General features: G+C 41.5%; 1 protein-coding gene across 5 annotated transcripts in view; it reads left to right on the top strand.

Moving 5' to 3' along the window:
* LOC135481935 (V-type proton ATPase 116 kDa subunit a 1-like) overlaps positions 1 to 26,445 on the top strand; it is a 45,292-nt gene that overhangs the window by 6,314 nt on the left and 12,533 nt on the right. For all 5 annotated transcript variants that reach the window (XM_064761717.1, XM_064761718.1, XM_064761716.1 and 2 more), the window contains exons 4-16: positions 3,479 to 3,576; positions 4,612 to 4,740; positions 5,079 to 5,179; positions 6,810 to 6,936; positions 9,995 to 10,077; positions 10,877 to 10,970; positions 11,315 to 11,527; positions 12,318 to 12,468; positions 14,005 to 14,144; positions 16,768 to 16,904; positions 17,236 to 17,326; positions 17,509 to 17,627; positions 19,730 to 19,881. In XM_064761717.1, the coding sequence (XP_064617787.1) occupies positions 3,479 to 3,576; positions 4,612 to 4,740; positions 5,079 to 5,179; positions 6,810 to 6,936; positions 9,995 to 10,077; positions 10,877 to 10,970; positions 11,315 to 11,527; positions 12,318 to 12,468; positions 14,005 to 14,144; positions 16,768 to 16,904; positions 17,236 to 17,326; positions 17,509 to 17,627; positions 19,730 to 19,881 (1,635 nt within the window). The remainder of the gene's footprint in view (positions 1 to 3,478; positions 3,577 to 4,611; positions 4,741 to 5,078; positions 5,180 to 6,809; positions 6,937 to 9,994; positions 10,078 to 10,876; positions 10,971 to 11,314; positions 11,528 to 12,317; positions 12,469 to 14,004; positions 14,145 to 16,767; positions 16,905 to 17,235; positions 17,327 to 17,508; positions 17,628 to 19,729; positions 19,882 to 26,445) is intronic.

Below are 26,445 nucleotides of genomic sequence, written 5' to 3'. Positions count from 1 at the left end.
TATTAAACTGTAGGGTTTATTCATGGTGCAGCTGACAGGCACTAGAAAACAGGATGAGACATACCTACAGACAGAGTTATCTCAATGTACCCGTAACTGTGTATCGGTACCCCTCTCGTACCAGGTCTCCCTGAGTGTGACAGAACTGGCTACCTGGTACCTGAAGTTCACATTCCCTAATCACTGAGCTGATAAACTGATTACAGGGAGTCCTGTTGACATAGCCAGAGAGTTGGTCACTTCATTCTTGCTCTCTGAGAACAACACTAAAGTAAATCAGAATTAAGCTTCCAGTGCCTACATACTTATCAACCAAAGCATTGGTGGCCTCAGAGGTAGTTGTTTAATTGAGCTTTACCATGTGGTGATAACATCAGACCAAAGTCTTCTTGTATGTGCAGCTACCAGCCAGCCAGAGGTCTCACAGTCCTGGTTGTACACAGAGAATCTGTACTCAGTTGTACTTTGTATAGAACTGGTCTTTTGTAAAGAGTGAAAGAAAATGTTGAGTGAATCCACTCAATACTTGAATTTAGAAATACTGATAATGGCATTGGTCATGGAGAAAATGGCATTCAAGGCATCTGAGGTGGTTAGCATGGCAGCATGGTGCCATGACCCAAGAGCCTCCCACCAATGTGGTCTCTGTAAGTTCAAGTCCATCCCATGCCAGCTTCTCCTCCGGCTGTACATGGGAAGGTCTTCCAGCAACCTGAGGATGGTCATGGGTTTTTGATCCTGCCATATTGTTGGCCAACAATCAAATACCTAAAGAAATTGCCTTCATTGCCTGAAGTAAGACGCTCTCAGATCCAGTGTAGAGAAGGTCATTTAAGGTGTCTGTCTTCTCTGAAATAAACATTCTCAGATCCAACTAGCTGGTGCCTGAAACTTGCTCTGTATCATCAGAGTAACCACACAGAATAGACTTGCTCTGTATCATCAGAGTAACTACACAGAATAGACTTGCTCTGTTTCATCGAATAACTACACAGAATAGACTTGCTCTGTATCATCAGAGTAACTACACAGAATAGACTTGCTCTGTATCATCAGAGTAACTACACAGAATAGACTTGCTCTGTATCATCTGTGTAACTATACAGAATAGACTTGCTCTGTATCATCTGTGTAACTATACAGAAAAGACTTGCTCTGTGTCATCAGAGTAACTACACAGAATAGACTTGCTCTGTATCATCAGAGTAACTACACAGAATAGACTTGCTCTGTATCATCTGTGTAACTATACAGAATAGACTTGCTCTGTATCATCAGAGTAACTACACAGAATAGACTTGCTCTGTATCATCAGAGTAACTACACAGAATAGACTTGCTCTGTATCATCTGTGTAACTATACAGAATAGACTTGCTCTGTATCATCAGAGTAACTACACAGAATAGACTTGCTCTGTATCATCAGAGTAACTATACAGAATAGACTTGCTCTGTATCATCACAGTAACTACACAGAATAGACTTGCTCTGTATCATCTGTGTAACTATACAGAATAGACTTGCTCTGTATCATCTGTGTAACTATACAGAATAGACTTGCTCTGTGTCATCAGAGTAACTACACAGAATAGACTTGCTCTGTATCATCTGTGTAACTACACAGAATAGACTTGCTCTGTGTCATCAGAGTAACTATACAGAATAGACTTGCTCTATATCATCAGAGTAACTACACAGAATAGACTTGCTCTGTATCATCTGTGTAACTATACAGAATAGACTCGCTCTGTATCATCTGTGTAACTATACAGAATAGACTTGCTCTGTGTCATCAGAGTAACTACACAGAATAGACTTGCTCTGTATCATCTGTGTAACTACACAGAATAGACTTGCTCTGTATCATCAGAGTAACTACACAGAATAGACTTGCTCTGTATCATCAGAGTAACTACACAGAATAGACTTGCTCTGTGTCAGCAGAGTAACTATACAGAATAGACTTGCTCTGTATCATCAGAGTAACTACACAGAATAGACTTGCTCTGTATCATCAGAGTAACTACACAGAATAGACTTGCTCTGTATCATCAGGGTAACTACACAGAATAGACTTGCTCTGTATCATCAGAGTAACTACACAGAATAGACTTGCTCTGTATCATCAGAGTAACTACACAGGATAGACTTGCTCTGTATCATCGGAGTAACTACACAGAATAGACTTGCTTTGTATCATCAGAGTAACTACACAGAATAGACTTGCTCTGTATCATCTGTGTAACTATGCAGAATAGACTTGCTCTGTATCATCTGTGTAACTATACAGAATAGACTTGCTCTGTGTCATCAGAGTAACTACACAGAATAGACTTGCTCTGTATCATCTGTGTAACTACACAGAATAGACTTGCTCTGTGTCATCAGAGTAACTATACAGAATAGACTTGCTCTGTATCATCAGAGTAACTACACAGAATAGACTTGCTCTGTGTCAGCAGAGTAACTACACAGAATAGACTTGCTCTGTATCACCAGAGTAACGATACAGAATAGACTTGCTTTGTATCATCTGTGTAACTATACAGAATAGACTTGCTCTGTATCATCAGAGTAACTACACAGAATAGACTTGCTCTGTATCATCTGTGTAACTATACAGAATAGACTTGCTCTGTATCATCAGAGTAACTACACAGAATAGACTTGTTCTGTATCATCAGTGTAACTATACAGAATAGACTTGCTCTGTATCATCAGAGTAACTACACAGAATAGACTTACTCTGTGTCATCAGAGTAACTACACAGAATAGACTTGCTCTGTATCATCAGAGTAACTACACAGAATAGACTTGCTCTGTATCATCAGAGTAACTACACAGAATAGACTTGCTCTGTATCATCAGAGTAACTATACAGAATAGACTTGCTCTGTATCATCAGAGTAACTATACAGAATAGAGAGAACTAGATATAAAATGTTTTTGATTTAGGGCGCTGTCCAAAAAATCAGCTCTGAGCTTTTAACATTGGGTAAGGTGGTGAGCAGTCCCTGTGTATCAGTAAATACAGGCCATCCTTAGACCAGGGATTACTGTGGCTGTCTCTCATGGCCAGAACCTCTGTAGCATGGTGCATCAGGTGAATTACACTTCAAAGCCAGTCTACAGTGGGGGTTTTAAGTAAATCAAATAATTCAGGCTATAATCCATGTCAGTGGATTTATATCAAAATGGCTTAGCCTTTAAATTTAATGCATAAATTTTCTTGCCCAAAGGAAATTCAAGAACATCCTTTTATTTCAAGATGGTTGTGAGGTGGAGGGCACAGTCAGGCAAAGGGGTTTAGATGTTTCACTTTCATTCTGGTCTGTTTAGATGGCCTTAAGTTGATTTTGTGATTTACTCTGGACACTCCTATTTCTGCGCCCAAAACCGTGAGTAATATATTCACCTGAGTCTATGAAGCTATGTCAAATCTCATAAGTATTTCTGAAAAACCATTGATGTTGACAGGTTATGTGGAGAGGGAAATGAAGAAGGATGGGATAAGGGTTACGGAGACGGGAGATAGCCCCAAGGCACCCTTCCCGCGGGAAATGGTGGATCTCGAGGTGACTACATAGTTGTCATCATGGACTGGAAAACACTCTTGTTCAAGAATTTCTTCTATATTTTGTCTTTTGCGTTTGTTTTATGCCTGAAAAGTCTGTTATTGTCTCCATTTCAGCCACAAGTGGCATATTGTTTTGTACCCATTTCATCATTTTAATGGTCATTAACTTGTCAGTGTTGTGTGTATTCCTACTTGGCTGTCCTCCGGCCTTAAACCTGACCATGATGGCATAAGCGATATTATAAACTATGTCAGTTTATAAACAACAGTCAAATGAACAAAATATTATCATAGTGTCTGTTTATTGTATATTTCTGTTAGTGTGAGATATTAATCAGTTTCGCACTTTCATGTTCTCACAAGTTCTGTCTGCCTGTTGTTGTAATAGCAAATTCTGTCTGCCTGTCGCTGTAATAGCAAATTCTGTCTGCTTGTCTGCCTGTCGCTGTAATAGCAAATTCTGTCTGCCTTTCGCTGTAATAGCAAATTCTGTTTGCCTGTTGCTGTAATAACAAACTCTGTCTGTCTGTCGCTGTAATAGCAAATTCTGTCTGCTTGTCTGCCTGTTGCTGTAATAGCAAATTCTGTCTGCTTGTCTGCCTGTTGCTGTAATAGCAAATTCTGTCTGCTTGTCTGCCTGTCGCTGTAATGGCAAATTGTCTGCCTGTCGCTGTAATAACAAATTCTGTTTGCCTGTCGCTGTAATAGCAAATTCTGTCTGCCTGTCGCTGTAATAGCAAATTCTGTCTGCTTGTCTGCTTGTCTGCCTGTCGCCGTAATAGCAAATTCTGTCTGCTTGTCTGCCTGTCGTTGTAATAGCAAATTCTGTCTGCTTGTCTGCCTGTCGTTGTAATAGCAAATTCTGTCTGCCTGTCGCTGTAATAAACAACAATCATTTTGCAGAGCTTTCTGTCTGTGAAGAAACATTTATTGTTATTTAGTTTTTCATATATCGCTACACGAATCTGTGAAATACCAGAGACTTTTGTGACATTTGTTTTCATGGATTTGTTTTGTGTTTGATTATCATCAGGCTGCATTTGAGAAGTTGGAGTCTGAACTCCGTGAAGTGAACACAAACGCAGAAGCTCTGAAGAGGAACTACCTGGAGTTATCTGAACTCAGAGAAGTGCTGAAAAAGACGCAGACTTTTTTCTCAGTGGTATGTAAAAGTTTGAAATAGTGAAGAAAACCTTGCAGCCATTTGAGATCCATGTTTATTCAGATGTTTTCCTCCAATCTGTTGATACACAGCAGCATCATTTACAGTATTCCAAGTCAATGCCTGTGTCGCTTAATCCTTCCATGAGAAAATCTTATTTTTATTGAGTAAAATTTGTTACTCAGCAGGCTTAGGTAAAATTTTAACTACATGTATTCCAGTTAGAATTTCAGACTTGAAAAAAAATTTTTTTTAAATTTTAAGACTGTATTCCAACTTTTATTCCAAAAAATTTTGATTAGGTTACCAAACTTGGCTTAACTCTGTGTTTTCGTTAGCATGAAGAAGAACACATCTATCAGTCTTTGGTGGAAGACTCCCAATATTCTTTGGCAACAGCTGAGGCGCCCACAGCGCAAACCAGTGTCATGCAACTGGGGTAGGTACTGATGATTAGAACCAGTCATTCAGGCTCCCACATCACAAACCAGTGTCATGCAGCTGGAGTGGGCACTGATGGTTAGAACCAGTCATGGTACCTCCCACATCACAAACCAGTGTCATGCAGCTGGGGTAGGTACTGATGGTTAGAACCAGTCATTGTAGCTCCCACATCACAAACCAGTGTCATGCAGCTGGGATAGGTACTGATGGTTAGAACCAGTCATTGTAGCTCTCACATCACAAACCAGTGTCATGCAGCTGGGGATAGGTACTGATGGTTAGAACCAGTCATGGTACCTCCCACATCACAAACCAGTGTCATGCAGCTGGGGATAGGTACTGATGGTTAGAACCAGTCATTGTAGCTCTCACATCACGAACCATCATCAAGCAGCAGGAGTAGCTACTGATGGTTAGAACCAGACATTTTAGCTCCCACATCACAAACCAGTGTCAAACAGCTGGGGTAGGTACTGATGGTTAGAACCAGTCATTGCAGCTCCCACATCACAAACCAGTGTCATTCAGTTGGGGTAGGCACTGATGGTTAGAACCAGTCATTGTAGCTCCCACATCACAAACCAGTGTCATGCAGCTGGAGTAGGTACTGATGGTTAGAACCAGTCATTGTAGCTCCCACATCACAAACCAGTGTCATGCAGCTGGAGTAGCTACTGATGGTTAGAACCAGTCATTGTAGCTCCCACATCACAAACCAGTGTCAAACAGCTGGGGTAGGCACTAATGGTTAGAACCAGTCATTTTAACTCCCACATCACAAACCAGTGTCATGCAGCTGGGGTAGGCACTGATGGTTAGAACCAGTCATTGTAGCTCCCACATCACAAACCAGTGTCATGCAGATGGGGTAGGCACTGATGGTTAGAACCAGTCATTTTAACTCCCACATCACAAACCAGTGTCATGCAGCTGGGGTAGGCACTGATGGTTAGAACCAGTCATTGTAGCTCCCACATCACAAACCAGTGTCATGCAGCTGGCGTAGGCACTGATGGTTAGAACCAGTTATTGTAGCTCCCACATCACAAACCAGTGTCATGCAGCTGGGATAGGTACTGATGGTTAGAACCAGTCATTCAGGCTCCCACATCACAAACCAGTGTCATGCAGCTGGGGTAGGTACTGATGGTTAGAACCAGTCATTGTAGCTCCCACATCACAAACCAGTGTCATGCAGCTGGGGTAGGTACTGATGGTTAGAACCAGTCATTGCAGCTCCCACATCACAAACCAGTGTCAAACAGCTGGGGTAGGTACTGATGGTTAGAACCAGTCATTGTAGCTCCCTCATCACAAACCACATCCCACAGCACAAAAAAGTCTTCACAGTGTGATGTTGTTAACACAAGACAACAGTTTTTTAGGAAGGTACCAATTTTTGTCTGTTTTTGTATTCCTGAGATCCACAGTCCACTGAGATCCACAGTCCACTGAGCTAGCATCATGTAAGCAGACTGTACGTGTACTACCCTGTGCTGTATGAGATATTCATTCCTACATTTGACGAGATCGTCATAATGCTGAAATGTGTCTACAGGAATAGAATTATGGTAGATAAATTCCAAGATTAGTATGTATTTTTCTGTTTGTTTTGGATTTTATAGATTTGTAGCAGGAGTTATAAACCGAGAAAGAATGATGGCATTTGAGAGAATACTGTGGTTTGCGTGCCGTGGAAATGTATTTCTGAAGACAGAAGAAATTGCTCAACCTTTGGAAGACCCGCATTCTGTGAGTAAACCTATACTGTGCTGATAATCTCACACGATGGAACTAATTTTACATCTAGTGTGTAATTATTTCTTGAGCCATTTTACATTCATTAGCAAACCTCTGCTTAGAGGTTTTACATTCATTAGTAAACCTCTAAAACTCACATTATGTGAGCACTGAGAAGTTCCACAGTTCAGGGGCTAAACACACATTCTGTCGGCAATCTTACATTGTGAGCAGTGATCCAACACTCTGTTCGCAGCTCAACATTCTGTCAACAGTCACACATTTGGTCTGCAATCTCACATTCTGTCAGCAGTCACACATTTGGTCTGCAATCTCACATTTTGTCAGTAATGTCACATTCTGTGAACAATCACACATTTTGTGAGCAATTCACATTTTGTCAGTACTGGTATTTCACATTTTTGTTAAGAATGCAACATTTCACAATAATGCAACGTAAGGTGAACATTCTTGCAAGGATTTACTCCTTACATTAGAAGGGCCCACATCCTGTGTTTCATATTTCAAGCGTAAGCTATATAGGCCCACATTTGTAAGGCATCCCATGTGCCAAGGTAGTCATGGTAGTATTCAGGTATGTAGACATCACATTTGTAAGTCATGGTAGTATTCAGGTATGTAGACATCACATTTGTAAGTCATGGTAGTATTCAGGTATGTAGACATCACATTTGTAAGTCATGGTAGTATTCAGGTATGTAGACATCACATTTGTAAGTCATGGTAGTATTCAGCTATGTACACCTCACAGTTGTAAGGCATGGTAGTTTTCAGCTATGTAGACATCACATTTGTAAGTCATGGTAGTATTCAGCTATGTAGACATCACATTTGTAAGTCATGGTAGTATTCAGCTATGTAGACATCACATTTGTAAGTCATGGTAGTATTCAGCTATGTACACCTCACAGTTGTAAGGCATGGTAGTTTTCAGCTATGTAGACATCACAGTTGTAAGGTATGGTAATTTTCAGCTATGTAGACCTCACATTTGTAAGACATGGTAGTATTCAGCTATGTAAACTTCACATTTGTAAGACATGGTAGTATTCAGCTATGTAAACTTCACATTTGTAAGACATGGCAGTATTCAGCTATGTAGACCTCACATTTGAAAGACATGGTAGTATTCAGGTATGTAGACATCACTTTTGTAAGACGTGGTAGTATTCATCTATGTAGACATCACATTTGTAAGACATGGTAGTATTCAGCTATGAAGACCCCACATTTGTAAGACATGGTAGTATTCAGCTATGTAGACATCACATTTGTAAGTCATGGTAGTATTCAGCTATGTAGACATCACATTTGTAAGTCATGGTAGTATTCAGCTATGTAAACTTCACATTTGTAAGACATGGTAGTATTCAGCTATGTAAACTTCACATTTGTAAGACATGGTAGTATTCAGCTATGTAGACCTCACATTTGTAAGTCATGGTAGTATTCAGGTATGTACACCTCACCTTTGTAAGACATGGTAGTATTCAGGTATGTAGACATCACTTTTGTAAGACGTGGTAGTATTCATCTATGTAGACCTCACATTTGTAAGACATGGTGGTATTCAGCTGTGAAGACCCCACATTTGTAAGACATGGTAGTATTCAGCTATGTACACATCACATTTGTAAGTCATGGTAGTATTCAGCTATGTAGACATCACATTTGTAAGTCATGGTAGTATTCAGCTATGAAGACCTCACAGTTGTAAGGCATGGTAGTATTCAGCTATGTAAACTTCACATTTGTAAGTCATGGTAGTATTCAGCTATGTAGACATCACATTTGTAAGTCATGGTAGTATTCAGGTATGTACACCTCACATTTGTAAGTCATGGTAGTATTCAGCTATGTAGACATCACATTTGTAAGTCATGGTAGTATTCAGCTATGTAGACATCACATTTGTAAGTCATGGTAGTATTCAGCTATGTACACCTCACACTTGTAAGGTATGGTAATTTTCAGCTATGTAGACCTCACATTTGTAAGACATGGTAGTATTCAGGTATGTAAACTTCACATTTGTAAGACATGGTAGTATTCAGGTATGTAAACTTCACATTTGTAAGACATGGTAGTATTCAGCTATGTAGACCTCACATTTGTAAGACGTGGTAGTATTCAGGTATGTACACCTCACATTTGTAAGACATGGTAGTATTCAGGTATGTAGACATCACTTTTGTAAGACATGGTAGTATTCATCTATGTAGACCTCACATTTGTAAGACATGGTAGTATTCAGCTATGAAGACCCCACATTTGTAAGACATGGTAGTATTCAGCTATGTAAACTTCACATTTGTAAGACATGGTAGTATTCAGCTATGTAAACTTCACATTTGTAAGACATGGTAGTATTCAGCTATGTAGACCTCACATTTGTAAGACGTGGTAGTATTCAGGTATGTACACCTCACATTTGTAAGACATGGTAGTATTCAGGTATGTAGACATCACTTTTGTAAGACATGGTAGTATTCATCTATGTAGACCTCACATTTGTAAGACATGGTAGTATTCAGCTATGAAGACCCCACATTTGTAAGACATGGTAGTATTCAGCTATGTAGACCTCACATTTGTTAGACATGGTAGTATTCAGCTATGAAGACCTCACATTTGTAAGACATGGTAGTATTCAGCTATGAAGACCTCACATTTGTAAGACATGGTAGTATTCAGCTATGAAGACCTCACATTTGTAAGACATGGTAGTATTCAGCTATGTAGACCTCACAGTTGTAAGGCATGGTAGTATTCAGCTATGAAGACCTCACATTTGTAAGACGTGGTAGTATTCAGCTATGAAGACCTCACATTTGTAAGACATGGTAGTATTCAGCTATGTAGACCTCACATTTGTTAGGCAATCTCTGTGTTGTCATTTTTAATGCATATCAGGCAGGTTGTTTGTAAACGTTTTCGTAGATAATAAATTCATGCGGATCTGCAGTTATGTTTTCATCAAGGACTAAGGTGAGCTTGTTTAAACTGTAATACATGATCAGCCGACTGAACTCCATTCTTCTGTTGTCAGGGAAATGAGATGCACAAGTGTGTCTTCCTGATTTTCTTCCAAGGGGAACAACTCAAGGCTCGTGTGCGTAAAATATGTGATGGGTAAGATAATGAAAGACTACATGTTGCATGATCAAACATTTTGGGTGTATGTCAGGTACAGGTATGCTCCTGAAGCTTTCCATTATCAAAGAGGATTAAAGTCTGATGTAGCATTTACATGCAGTATGTATGCACTGGATTAAAGTCTGACGTAGCATTTACATGTAGTATGTATGCACTGGATTAAAGTCTGACATAGCATTTACATGTAGTATGTATGCACTGGATTAAAGTCTGACGTAGCATTTACATGTAGTATGTATGCACTGGATTAAAGTCTGACGTAGCATTTACATGTAGTATGTATGCACTGGATTAAAGTCTGACGTAGCATTTACATGTAGTATGTATGCACTGGATTAAAGTCTGATGTAGCATTTACATGCAATTTGTATGCACTGGATTAATTTTATTTATTTATTTGATTGGTGTTTTACGCCGTATTGAAGAATATTTCACTTATACGACGGCGGCCAGCTTTATGGTGGGTGGAAACCGGGCAGAGCCCGGAGGGATGAACTCACAGCGACTGCATTAGTGAGAGACTCCTGGGTCATTACACTGCGCTAGCACGCTAACCAACTGAGCCATGGAGGCCCCTACTGGATTAAAGCCTGACGTAGTATTTACATGTAGGTACGCACTGGAATTGCTGTTAAGAGGAGATACCTCGTATGGCAATAATTCATCAGAATATATTTGTGACTTTCTCCTCTAATTTAAAAATGTGTTGCTTGACTTAGCAGATCTCAGAACAAGCTACTGTATCATGTTTATACAATGTATTTTCTGTGTTCAGATACAAGGCTACACTCTACCCTTGCCCAGAGTCTGCTCAGGAGAGACAGGAAATGTTGAACGGGGTGACAGTCCGGCTGGAGGACCTCCGTCATGTGAGTTTGGAAGACGCATGTCACTAGCTCACCACTGATGTGTGACTAGCTCACCACCAGCATGTCACTAGCTCACCACTGATGTGTGACTAGCTCACCACCAACATGTCACTAGCTCACCACGGGTATATTTGTCAATGTGTTGTGTGGAGTTGTAGCTGTAGTCAGCAGACATGGTCACCAGCACTCCATAACATTCAGTGTTCCACACATGGACACACCATTGGCTAAAGGCTGACTGGCTAAAGGCTGACCTGTCTTGAGTTGTAAGGCTGTAATTGAAAAGTGTAACATTGTATGACTATTCCAGGCATCTTAGAATATCCCCTTATGCTTTTTTGAAGGTTTTGGAGCAAACAAAGGAACACCGCAGCCGTGTGCTGAAGAAAGCGGCCAAAGAGATCCACCATTGGATATTGAAGGCTCGGAAAATCAAGGCTATTTACCACACACTGAACATGGCCAACTTTGACATGTCCCACAACAGTCTGATAGCCGAGTGCTGGTGCCCTGTCAGTGCTTTGGATCAGATTAAAATGGGACTCAATCAAGGAACAGTAAGACAAGATTCCCACCTTAACTGCATTTTGTTCATTGATATACTTTTGCTAGAAAGCAGAGATATTTAGTGCTTAGGTTTTCAATGTAGCTTGATGAAATTATATGCAGTATTAGGCTGATGTAGGTTTGACAAGGGTTTTGTTAGAAATTGGGCCTGTAAAGTTTTGTGGTAAAACAATCTTGAAAATATGGTTTTAATTGATACACAATTGAGTCACTTTATTAGAGGTTACGAACAATTTAGACGATAAATGTTGATTAACCTTGAAAACTCTGAACTTTCCGGCAAATACAGTTCAGTACTTACATGTATATGCATCAAAAATGTTCACTGTACACCTGTGTTCTTTGACCTTGTGATGTTGTGTTACTAGGAAGTGTACACCTGTGTTCTGTGACCTTGTGATGTTGTGTTACTAGGAAGTGTACACCTGTGTTCTGTGACCTTGTGATGTTGTGTTACTAGGAAGTGTACACCTGTGTTCTGTGACCTTGTGATGTTGTGTTACTAGGAAGCGTACACCTGTGTTTTGTGACCTTATGATGTTGTGTTACTAGGAAGTGTACACCTGTGTTCTGTGACCTTGCGATGTTGTGTTACTAGGAAGTGTACACCTGTGTTTTGTGACCTTGCAATGTTGTGTTACTAGGAAGTGTACACCTGTGTTCTGTGACCTTGCAATGTTGTTACTAGGAAGTGTACACCTGTGTTCTGTGACCTTGCAGTGTTGTGTTACTAGGAAGTGTACACCTGTGTTCTGTGACCTTGTGATATTGTGTTACTAGGAAGCCAGCGGGAGCACAGTCCCTCCCATCCTACACAGAATGGAGACAGATGAAGACCCTCCCACCTTCCAAGCCACAAACACCTTCACCCAGGGCTTCCAGAATATCGTGGATGCCTACGGTATAGCCAACTACATGGAGGTCAATCCAGGTAAATAAATATCCACATCTTGATCCTCAAGGAAAAGTTAGCTTACAGTATAGCCAACTACATGGAGGTCAATCCAGGTAAATAAATATGAACATCTTGATCTTCAAGGAAAAGTTAGCTTACGGTATAGCCAGCTACATGGAGGTCAATCCAGGTAAATAAATATGAACATCTTGATCCTCAAGGAAAAGTTAGCTTACGGTATAGCCAGCTACATGGAGGTCAATCCAGGTAAATAAATGTCCACATCTTCATCCTCAAGGAAAAGTTAGCTTACGGTATAGCCAACTACATGGAGGCCAATCCAGGTAAATAAATATAAACATCTTGATCCTCAAGGAAAAGTTAGCTTACGGTATAGCCAGCTACATGGAGGTCAATCCAGGTAAATAAATATGAACATCTTGATCCTCAAGGAAAAGTTAGCTTACGGTATAGCCAACTACATGGAGGTCAATCCAGATAAATAAATATCCACATCTTGATGCTCAAGGAAAAGTTAGCTTACGGTATAGCCAGCTACATGGAGGTCAATCCAGGTAAATAAATGTCCACATCTTCATCCTCAAGGAAAAGTTAGCTTACGATATAGCCAACTACATGGCGGTCAATCCAGGTAAATAATTATCCACATCTTGATCCTGAAGGAAAAGTTAGCTTACGTTATAGCCAGCTACATGGAGGTCAATCCAGGTAAATAAATATAAACATCTTGATCCTCAAGGAAAAGTTAGCTTATGATATAGCGAACTACATGGAGGTCAATCCAGGTAAAGAAATATCCACATCTTCATCCTCAAGGAAAAGTTAGCTTACGGTATAGCCAGCTACATGGAGGTCAATCCTGGTAAATAAATATCCACATCTGGATCCTCAAGGAAAAGTTAGCTTACGGTATAACGAACTACATGGAGGTCAATCCTGGTAAATAAATATCCACATCTTAATGCTCAAGGAAAAATTAGCTTACGGTATAGCGAACTACATGGAGGTCAGTCCAGTTTGGTTTAACGCACGAGGTTGATTATTGAAGCCGTATTCTCATACACCAAGTGGGGAGACAGCTGATGCCCGTCATGCCAAGGTCGGCGAAGGTCAGCTACTGGTGTTTTCACTGTTGGACCACTGACACCATGACAGTGAGGGAATTCAGCCTGGAATTGTGAAACATTAAAAGTTCATATGCTATTGCATTTTTTTCATGTAAGTTGCAATCTTTTTCTAATTTCCAATTTCATGTTTTTGTACACACAATCTAGTGCATTATTTTGCTGTGTTTCAGCTCTGTATGCTGTGATCCTTGCTGTGTTTCAGCCCTGCATGCTGTGATCCTTGCTGTGTTTCAGCTCTGTATGCTGTAATCCATGCTGTTTCAGCCCTGTATGCTGTGACCCTTGCTGTGTTTCAGCCCTGTATGCTGTGATCCATACTGTGTTTCGGCACTGTATGCTGTTATCCATGCTGTGTTTCATTTCTGTATGCTGTGACCCTTGCTGTGTTTCAGCCCTGTATGCTGTGATCCTTGCTGTGTTTCAGCCCTGTATGCTGTGATCACCTTCCCATTCCTGTTTGCGGTGATGTTTGGGGATGCAGGACACGGCTTCATAATGTTCCTGTTTGGGCTGTGGATGGTGGTGAAGGAAAAGTCCCTCCTCAAACAGAAAACTGACAATGAGGTCTGTTAGCAGCAACCAGCTTAAACTGTTTAAGCCACATAGAAAGAAATTTCTTGTTTCACGATCACAAAACTCACAAAGCTGTTTTATTTTTTTTTTATTCTTGAGACATTTAATTATGACGGTAAATAATAGAAACAATAGGAACTGTGTTACCGTTGGCCATGACAAAGTTTAGGAGATCCGTTGGTAAAACCAATCCCTCATCAATCTTTTGACCTTTGGACCAATAACACAAGTCCGAAACTCGAGAATTAGTGCAGAACAAAAAGATCATTAAACTAACACTAAATCTTCAGAATTTTTAAAAGCTCTTTACAAATGATTATGGTGGTTAAACCAAGGCCAGAACTGTGGAATTAGTGTGGTACAGGTGCTTATGGTCATTAGCCCAAGACTAAGTATTTAGTGTGGTATAAATGATTGTGGTCATTACAAGGCCAGGACGCGAGGACTAGTGTGGTATAAATGATTGTGGTCATTACAAGGCCAGGACGGGAGGACTAGTGTGGTATAAATGATTGTGGTCATTACAAGGCCAGGACGCGAGGACTAGTGTCGTATAAATGATTGTGGTCATTACAAGGCCAAGACGTGAGGACTAGTGTGGTATAAATGATTGTGGTCATTACAAGGCCAGGACGGGAGGACTAGTGTGGTATAAATGATTGTGGTCATTACAAGGCCAAGACGTGAGGACTAGTGTGGTATAAATGGTTGTGGTCATTACAAGGCCAGGACGGGAGGACTAGTGTGGTATAAATGATTGTGGTCATTACAAGGCCAGGACGGGAGGACTAGTGTGGTATACATGTAAACGGCTATTGTCATTAAACTGAGGCCAGGACGTGAGGACTAGTGTGGTATAAATGACTATGGTCATTTAACCGAGGCCAGGACGTGAGGATTGGTGTGGTGTGAATGGCTGTGGACCTTACAAGGCCAGGACAGGAGGATCAGCGTGGTATAAACGGCTATTGTCGTTAAACTGAGGCCAGGATGTGAGGATTAGTGTTGTATAAATGGCTACAAGGCCAAAACGTGAGGACTAGAGTGGTATGAATGGCTATGGCCATTATTCCAAGGCCAGGACGTGAGGATTAGCCTGGCATAAATGGCTATTTTCGTAACAAGGCCAGGACGTGAGGACTAGAGTGGTATAAATGGCTATGGCTGTTAAACTAAGGCCAGGGTGTGAGGATTAGAGTGGTAAAAATGACTATGGCCCTTAAACCGAGGCCAGGACAGGAGGATTAGCGTGGTATAATTGGCTACGGCCATTACAAGGCCAGGACGGGAGGACTAGAATGGTATAAATGGTTGTGGCCATTAAACTGAGGCCAGGACATGAGGATTGGTATAAATGGCTATGGTTGTTACAAGGCCAGGATGTGAGGACTAGAATGGTATAAATGGCAATGGCTGTTAAACTGAGGCCAGGGTGTGAGGATTAGCGTGGTATGAATGGCTATGGCCGCTAAACTGATGTCAGGATGTGAAGATTAGAATGGTATAAATGGTTATGGCTGTTAAACTGAGGCTGGACGTAAGGATTAGCATGATATAGATGGCTATGGCCGTTACAAGGCCAGGACGGGAGGACTAAGAGTGGTACAAATGGTTATGGCCGTTAATCCGAGGTGAGGACGTGAGGATTAGCGTGGTATAAATGGCTATGGCCGTTACAAGGCCAGGACGGGAGGACTAAGAGTGTTATAAATGGGTGTGGCCGTTAATCCGAGGCGAGGACGTGAGGATTAGCAAGGTATAAATGGCTATGGCCGTTACAAAGCCAGGACGGGAGGTCTCGAATGGTATAAATGGTTATGGCTGTTAATCGCAGGCGAGGACGTGAGGATTAGTGTGGTATAAATGGCTATGGCCATTAAACCGAGGTCAGGACATGAAGATTAGAATGGTATAAATGGCTATGGCCATTAAACGAGGCCAGGATATGAGGATTAGCGTGGTATAAATGGCTATGGCCGTTAAACCAAGGTCAGGACATGAAGATTAGAATGGTATAAATGGCTATGGCCATTAAACGAGGCCGGGATATGAGGGTTAGCGTGGTATAAATGGCTATGGCCGTTACAAGGCCAGTATGTGATGACTAAAGTGGTATTAATGACTATGGTCGTTAAACCGAGGTCAGGACATGAAGATTAGAATGGTATAAATGGCTATGGCCATTAAACGAGGCCAGGATATGAGGATTAGCGTGGTATACATGGCTATGGTCGTTAAACCAAGGTCAGGACATGAAGATTAGAATGGTATAAATGGCTATGGCCATTAAACGAGGCCAGGATATGAGGATTAGCGTGGTATACATGGCTATGGCCGTTAAACCAAGGTCAGGACATGAAGATTAGAATGGTATAAATGACTATGGCCATTAAACGAGGCCAGGATATGAGGATTAGCGTGGTATACATGGCTATGGCCGTTAAAAGGCCAGGACGGGAGGACTAAGAGTGGTATAAATGGCAATGGTAGTTACAAGACCAAAACCCAAGGTATTTCACGAATCTTCCTAAATTCATAAACTCGGCTGACTTTTACATTGTTCATGTAACTATTCTTGTAATGGTGAAACCATTATGGAAAATTGTTATTTCAGATATGGAACACATTTTTTGGCGGCCGTTACATCATCATGCTAATGGGACTATTCTCTATCTACACTGGGATGTGTTACAATGACATCTTCTCCAAATCAGTCAACATATTTGGTACCAAGTGGCATCCCAACTATACGTGAGTGGACTGCTTTTCTCTTGCGGTTGTACCTATGTGTAAATAGGCTTCTTATAGCCTCATTCACATACTGAGATCGGTGTTATCAATATCGAAGTCCTCACAACCGTAAAGTGTGAAATGTCATACGTGTACATGTATGTCCCACCTATGTCCCACGTTTTATTTAACTTGTCATGAGTGGGAGGTCATTTTGGCAAAACATACTGTGTGATCAAGGCTTTACCTATTGAATTTGATCTCAAATACCAAAACACTGCACTCCTCGATGCCTTAATCTGATAGTGGGAATTGATACATATATATTTGTGACATGTTGCTATGGTTACAGGCTGTCTACCTATGAGAGTGTTGATATCCTTCAGATGAACCCCGAGTTTGACACAAAACCCAAGGATCCTTACCCATTTGGAATTGACCCAGTGAGTGCTGACGTCTTCTGGACAATGGGCTACTTGTATGTAGACTTACTCCCTCTCTTCATGTTTTGTCCCAAAACCTCCCTTCTAGTTTTTTTTTCAAATATTTCAGGATATCTAATATTTTAGAGAACTTTCCTACCTTGCTTTATTTCCTGTTCAGCTATTGGGTATTTTGCTTTCAGGTATGGCAGCTGTCCACCAATAAGATCACTTTCCTGAATTCCTTTAAGATGAAAGTGGCTGTGATATTGGGGATCTGTCAGATGTTGTTTGGTGTGGCTCTCAGTTTGGCCAATCATATGTGAGTATTTAGGCAGAATTACATGGGCATTTGTTAACAGTATATGTAACGTACATTCTTTTTGGCACCTCTGTGTAAATGTTCAGATTTGTATGGTGATGTACTGAATAGAGAAGAAAAAAATAAGAAGAAATTCCTTTGGTAGAATATAACCTAGCTTTTGTTGTACCCTGGGAGTCAACGTCCAGTAACAAGGAAAGTGATGTTAAGCAAAATCTTAAGTCTGGTACATGTATCTTAAATAGTACTGTATGTATTGAGCTCAGGGTTTGCACACCTCAGATGCATGTCATTATGTAATCTTTGCCATTCACAGCCACTACGGATGCATGTAATCATATAATCTGTGTCATTCACAGCCACTACGGATGCATGTAATCATGTTATCTGTGTCATTCACAGCCACTACGGATGCATGTAATCATGTTATCTGTGTCATTCACAGCCACTACGGATGCATGTAATCATGTAATCTGTGTCATTCACAGCCACTACGGATGCATGTCATCATGTAATATTGTGTCAGTCACAGCCACTACCAATGCATGTAATCATGTAATCTGTGTCATTCACAGCCACTACGGATGCATGTAATCATGTAATCTTTGCCATTCACAGCCACTACAGATGCATGTCATCATGTAATCTGTGTCAGTCACAGCCACTACAGATGCATGTAATCATGTAATCTGTGTCATTCACAGCCACTACGGATGCATGTAATCATGTAATCTTTGTCATTCACAGCCACTACCAATGCATGTAATCATGTAATCTTTGTCATTGCATGTAATCATGTAATCTTTGTCATTCACAGCCACTACCAGTGCATGTAATCATGTAATCTGTGTCATTCACGGCCACTACCAATGCATGCCATCATGTAATCTGTGTCATTCACAGCCACTACGGATGCATGTAATCATATAATCTGTGTCATTCATGGCCACTACCAATGCATGCCATCATGTAATCTGTGTCATTCACAGCCACTACATATGCATATAATCATGTTATCTGTGTCATTCACAGCCACTACGGATGCATGTAATCATGTAATCTGTGTCATTCACGGCCACTACGGATGCATGTAATCATGTAATCTGTGTCATTCACGGCCACTACCAATGCATGCCATCATGTAATCTGTGTCATTCACAGCCACTACGGATGCATGTAATCATATAATCTGTGTCATTCATGGCCACTACCAATGCATGCCATCATGTAATCTGTGTCATTCACAGCCACTACATATGCATATAATCATGTTATCTGTGTCATTCACAGCCACTACGGATGCATGTAATCATGTAATCTGTGTCATTCACAGCCACTACGGATGCATGTCATCATGTAATATTGTGTCAGTCACAGCCACTACCAATGCATGTAATCATGTAATCTGTGTCATTCACAGCCACTACGGATGCATGTAATCATGTAATCTTTGTCATTCACAGCCACTACGGATGCATGTAATCATGTAATCTGTGTCATTCACAGCCACTACGGATGCATGTAATCATGTTATCTGTGTCATTCACAGCCACTACGGATGCATGTAATCATGTAATCTGTGTCATTCACAGCCACTACGGATGCATGTCATCATGTAATATTGTGTCAGTCACAGCCACTACCAATGCATGTAATCATGTAATCTGTGTCATTCACAGCCACTACGGATGCATGTAATCATGTAATCTTTGTCATTCACAGCCACTACTGATGCATGTAATCATGTTATCTGTGTCATTCACAGCCACTACGGATGCATGTAATCTTTGTCATTCACAGCCACTACGGATGCATGTAATCATGTTATCTGTGTCATTCACAGCCACTACGGATGCATGTAATCATGTAATCTGTGTCATTCACAGCCACTACGGATGCATGTCATCATGTAATATTGTGTCAGTCACAGCCACTACCAATGCATGTAATCATGTAATCTGTGTCATTCACAGCCACTACGGATGCATGTAATCATGTAATCTTTGTCATTCACAGCCACTACGGATGCATGTAATCATGTTATCTGTGTCATTCACGGCCACTACGGATGCATGTAATCATGTAATCTTTGTCATTCACAGCCACTACAGAAGATTCCTGAACATATTTTGTGAGTTCATCCCAGAAGTGATTTTTCTCCTAGCAATCTTTGGATACCTTGTGGCCACAATTTTCTACAAGTGGTTATCATATGATGTTACCCTGACCCAGGAGGCTCCCTCTTTACTTATCCGTGAGTTATTGCCGTCTGTACCTATCCATTCGTTATTGCCCACTTCACTTTGGTGAGTTATTATCCACTTTATTTATCAGTGAGTTTTTGCTCACTTCACTTATTCCTGAGTTAATTCCACTTTACAGAGTTATTGTCCCCTTAACTTGTCTGTGTGTTTACCACATCTCTGTGCTCTTCAACATTTCATCAAACTGATGACCTTAGAGTCACCAATGTATGCCCCATTCTCAGGGCTAGCTATGACATTCTGGTGTAAATGGATGAGAGATTTTGTGGGTGACTGCCTGCTCATGTAACCTTACCTGACCGATGTGATGAGAGATTTTGTGGATGACTGTCTGTCCATGTAACCTTAGCTGACTGATGTGATGAGAGATTTTGTGGCTGTCTGTCCATGTAACCTCACCTGACTGATATGATGAGAGATTTTATGGATGACTGTCTGTCCATGTAACCTGACTGATGTGATGAGAGATTTTGTGGATGACTGTCTGTCCATGTAACCTTACCTGACCGATATGATGAGAGATTTTGTGGCTGAATGTCTGTCCATGTAACCTTACCTGACCGAAGTGATGAGAGATTTTGTGGCTGAATGTCTGTCCATGTAACCTTACCTGACTGATGTGATGAGAGATTTTGTGGATGACTGTCTGTCCATGTAACCTTACCTGACTGATATGATGAGAGATTTTGTTAATGACTGTCTGTCCATGTAACCTTACCTGACTGATGTGATGAGAGATTTTGTGGCTAACTGTCTGTCCATGTAACCTTACCTGACCGATGTGATGAGAGATTTTGTGGCTGACTGTCTGTCCATGTAACCTTACCTGACCGATGTGATGAGAGATTTTGTGGATGACTGACTGTCCATGTAACCTTACCTGACTGATGTGATGAGAGATTTTGTGGATGACTGTCTGTCCATGTAACCTTACCTGACTGATGTGATGAGAGATTTTGTGGCTGAATATCTGTCCATGTAACCTTACCTGACCGATGTGAGAGATTTTGTGGATGACTGACTGTCCATGTAACCTTACCTGACTGATGTGATGAGAGATTTTGTGGATGACTGTCTGTCCATGTAACCTTACCTCACCAATATGATGAGAGATTTTGTGGATGACTGTCTGTCCATGTAACCTTACCTGACCGATATGATGAGAGATTTTGTGGATGACTGTCTGCTCATGTAACTTTACCTGACCGATGTGATGAGAGATTTTGTGGATGACTGTCTGTCCATGTAACCTTACCTGACTGATGTGATGAGAGATTTTGTGGCTGACTGTCTGTCCATGTAACCTTACCTGACCGATGTGAGAGATTTTGTGGATGACTGTCTGTCCATGTAACCTTACCTGACTGATGTGATGAGAGATTTTGTGGATGACTGTCTGTCCATGTAACCTTACCTGACTGATGTGATGAGAGATTTTGTGGATGACTGTCTGTCCATGTAACCTTACCTGACTGATGTGATGAGAGATTTTGTGGCTGACTGTCTGTCCATGTAACCTTACCTGACCGATGTGAGAGATTTTGTGGATGACTGTCTGTCCATGTAACCTTACCTGACTGATGTGATGAGAGATTTTGTGGATGACTGTCTGTCCATGTAACCTTACCTGACTGATGTGATGAGAGATTTTGTGGATGACTGTCTGTCCATGTAACCTTACCTGACTGATGTGATGAGAGATTTTGTGGATGACTGTCTGTCCATGTAACCTTACCTGACCGATGTGATGAGAGATTTTGTGGATGACTGTCTGTCCATGTAACCTTACCGGACTGATGTGATGAGAGATTTTGTGGCTGACTGTCTGTCCATGTAACCTTACCTGGCCGATGTGAGAGATTTTGTGGATGACTGTCTGTCCATGTAACCTTACCTGACTGATGTGATGAGAGATTTTGTGGCTGACTGTCTGTCCATGTAACCTTACCTGACTGATGTGATGAGAGATTTTGTGGATGGCTGTCTGTCCATGTAACCTGACTGATGTGGTGAGAGATTTTGTGGATGACTGTCTGTCCATGTAACCTTACCTGACTGATGTGATGAGAGATTTTGTGGATGACTGTCTGTCCATGTAACCTTACCTGACCGATATGATGACAGATTTTGTGGATGACTGTCTGTCCATGTAACCTTACCTGACTGATGTGGTGAGAGATTTTGTGGATGACTGTCTGTACATGTAACCTTACCTCACCAATATGATGAGAGATTTTGTGGCTGAATGTCTGTCCATGTAACCTTACCTGACCGATGTGAGAGATTTTGTGGATGACTGTCTGTCCATGTAACCTTACCTGACTGATGTGATGAGAGATTTTGTGGATGACTGTCTGTCCATGTAACCTTACCTGACTGATGTGATGAGAGATTTTGTGGATGGCTGTCTGTCCATGTAACCTTACCTGACCGATGTAAGAGATTTTATGGATGACTGTCTGTCCATGTAACCTTACCTGACTGATGTGATGAGAGATTTTGTGGATGACTGTCTGTCCATGTAACCTTACCTGACTGATGTGATGAGAGATTTTGTGGCTGACTGTCCATGTAACCTTACCTGACCGATGTGATGAGAGATTTTGTGGATGACTGTCTGTCCATGTAACCTTACCTGACTGATGTGATGAGAGATTTTGTGGATGACTGTCTGTCCATGTAACCTTACCTGACTGATGTGATGAGAGATTTTGTGGATGACTGTCTGTCCATGTAACCTTACCTGACCGATGTGATGAGAGATTTTGTGGCTGACTGTCTGTCCATGTAACCTTACCTGACTGATGTGATGAGAGATTTTGTGGCTGACTGTCTGTCCATGTAACCTTACCTGACTGATGTGAGAGATTTTGTGGATGACTGTCTGTCCATGTAACCTTACCTGACTGATGTGATGAGAGATTTTGTGGCTGACTGTCTGTCCATGTAACCTTACCTGACTGATGTGATGAGAGATTTTGTGGATGGCTGTCTGTCCATGTAACCTGACTGATGTAATGAGAGATTTTGTGGATGACTGTCTGTCCATGTAACCTTACCTGACCGATGTGATGAGAGATTTTGTGGCTGACTGTCTGTCCATGTAACCTTACCTGACTGATGTGATGAGAGATTTTGTGGCTGACTGTCAGTCCATGTAACCTCACCTGACTGATATGATGAGAGATTTTGTGGATGGCTGTCTGTCCATGTAACCTTACCTGGCCAATGTGATGAGAGATTTTGTGGCTGACTGTCTGTCCATGTAACCTTACCTGACCGATATGATGAGAGATTTTGTGGATGACTGTCTGTCCATGTAACCTTACCTGACTGATGTGATGAGAGATTTTGTGGATGACTGTCTGTACATGTAACCTTACCTCACCAATGTGATGAGAGATTTTGTGGCTGAATGTCTGTCCATGTAACCTTACCTGACCGATGTGAGAGATTTTGTGGATGACTGTCTGTCCATGTAACCTTACCTGACTGATGTGATGAGAGATTTTGTGGATGACTGTCTGTCCATGTAACCTCACCGGACTGATGTGATGAGAGATTTTGTGGATGGCTGCCTGTCCATGTAACCTGACTGATGTGATGAGAGATTTTGTGGCTGACTGTCTGTCCATGTAACCTTACCTGACTGATGTGATGAGAGATTTTGTGGATGACTGTCTGTCCATGTAACCTTACCTGACCGATATGATGAGAGATTTTGTGGATGACTGTCTGTCCATGTAACCTTACCTGACTGATGTGATGAGAGATTTTGTGGATGACTGTCTGTACATGTAACCTTACCTCACCAATATGATGAGAGATTTTGTGGCTGAATGTCTGTCCATGTAACCTTACCTGACCGATGTGAGAGATTTTGTGGATGACTGTCTGTCCATGTAACCTTACCTGACTGATGTGATGAGAGATTTTGTGGATGACTGTCTGTCCATGTAACCTTACCTGACTGATGTGATGAGAGATTTTGTGGATGGCTGTCTGTCCATGTAACCTTACCTGACCGATGTGAGAGATTTTATGGATGACTGTCTGTCCATGTAACCTTACCTGACTGATGTGATGAGAGATTTTGTGGATGACTGTCTGTCCATGTAACCTTACCTGACTGATGTGATGAGAGATTTTGTGGCTGACTGTCCATGTAACCTTACCTGACCGTTGTGATGAGAGATTTTGTGGATGACTGTCTGTCCATGTAACCTTACCTGACTGATGTGATGAGAGATTTTTTGGCTGACTGTCTGTCCATGTAACCTTACCTGACTGATGTGATGAGAGATTTTGTGGCTGACTGTCTGTCCATGTAACCTTACCTGACCGATGTGATGAGAGATTTTGTGGATGACTGTCTGTCCATGTAACCTTACCTGACTGATGTGATGAGAGATTTTGTGGATGACTGTCTGTCCATGTAACCTTACCTGACCGATGTGAGAGATTTTGTGGATGACTGTCTGTCCATGTAACCTTACCTGACTGATGTGATGAGAGATTTTGTGGCTGACTGTCTGTCGATGTAACCTTACCTGACTGATGTGATGAGAGATTTTGTGGATGGCTGTCTGTCCATGTAACCTGACTGATGTGATGAGAGATTTTGTGGATGACTGTCTGTCCATGTAACCTTACCTGACCGAAGTGATGAGAGATTTTGTGGATGACTGTCTGTCCATGTAACCTTACCTGACTGATGTGATGAGAGATTTTGTGGATGACTGTCAGTCCATGTAACCTCACCTGACTGATATGATGAGAGATTTTGTGGCTGACTGTCTGTCCATGTAACCTTACCTGGCCAATGTGATGAGAGATTTTGTGGCTGACTGTCTGTCCATGTAACCTTACCTGACCGATATGATGAGAGATTTTGTGGATGACTGTCTGTCCATGTAACCTTACCTGACTGATGTGATGAGAGATTTTGTGGATGACTGTCTGTACATGTAACCTTACCTCACCAATATGATGAGAGATTTTGTGGCTGAATGTCTGTCCATGTAACCTTACCTGACCGATGTGAGAGATTTTGTGGATGACTGTCTGTCCATGTAACCTTACCTGACTGATGTGATGAGAGATTTTGTGGATGACTGTCTGTCCATGTAACCTCACCGGACTGATGTGATGAGAGATTTTGTGGATGGCTGTCTGTCAAGGTAACCTGACTGATGTGATGAGAGATTTTGTGGATGACTGTCTGTCCATGTAACCTTACCTGACCGATGTGAGAGATTTTGTGGATGACTGTCTGTCCATGTAACCTTACCTGACTGATGTGATGAGAGATTTTGTGGCTGACTGTCTGTCCATGTAACCTTACCTGACCGATGTGATGAGAGATTGTGTGGATGACTGTCTGTCCATGTAACCTTACCTGACTGATGTGATGAGAGATTTTGTGGATGACTGTCTGTCCATGTAACCTTACCTGACTGATGTGATGAGAGATTTTGTGGATGACTGTCTGTCCATGTAACCTTACCTGACTGATGTGATGAGAGATTTTGTGGATGGCTGTCTGTCCATGTAACCTGACTGATGTGATGAGAGATTTTGTGGCTGACTGTCTGTCCATGTAACCTTACCTGACCGATGTGATGAGAGATTTTGTGGCTGACTGTCTGTCCATGTAACCTTACCTGACTGATGTGATGAGAGATTTTGTGGCTGACTGTCTGTCCATGTAACCTTACCTGACCGATGTGATGAGAGATTTTGTGGATGACTGTCTGTCCATGTAACCTTACCTGACCGATGTGATGAGAGATTTTGTGGCTGAATGTCTGTCCATGTAACCTTACCTGACTGATGTGATGAGAGATTTTGTGGATGACTGTCTGTCCATGTAACCTCACCGGACTGATGTGATGAGAGATTTTGTGGATGGCTGTCTGTCCATGTAACCTGACTGATGTGATGAGAGATTTTGTGGCTGACTGTCTGTCCATGTAACCTTACCTGACCGATGTGAGAGATTTTGTGGATGACTGTCTGTCCATGTAACCTTACCTGACTGATGTGATGAGAGATTTTGTGGCTGACTGTCTGTCCATGTAACCTTACCTGACCGATGTGATGAGAGATTTTGTGGATGACTGTCTGTCCATGTAACCTTACCTGACTGATGTGATGAGAGATTTTGTGGATGACTGTCTGTCCATGTAACCTTACCTGACTGATGTGATGAGAGATTTTGTGGATGACTGTCTGTCCATGTAACCTTACCTGACTGATGTGATGAGAGATTTTGTGGATGGCTGTCTGTCCATGTAACCTGACTGATGTGATGAGAGATTTTGTGGCTGACTGTCTGTCCATGTAACCTTACCTGACCGAAGTGATGAGAGATTTTGTGGCTGACTGTCTGTCCATGTAACCTTACCTGACTGATGTGATGAGAGATTTTGTGGCTGACTGTCTGTCCATGTAACCTTACCTGACCGATGTGATGAGAGATTTTGTGGCTGACTGTCTGTCCATGTAACCTTACCTGACCGATGTGATGAGAGATTTTGTGGATGACTGTCTCT

The sequence above is a fragment of the Liolophura sinensis genome, chromosome 1 (assembly GCF_032854445.1).
Source record: "Liolophura sinensis isolate JHLJ2023 chromosome 1, CUHK_Ljap_v2, whole genome shotgun sequence".
Lineage (NCBI taxonomy): Eukaryota > Metazoa > Mollusca > Polyplacophora > Chitonida > Chitonidae > Liolophura > Liolophura sinensis.
Note: the sequence above shows the minus strand (reverse complement) of the source record. Positions and strands in the feature narration are given on the sequence as shown.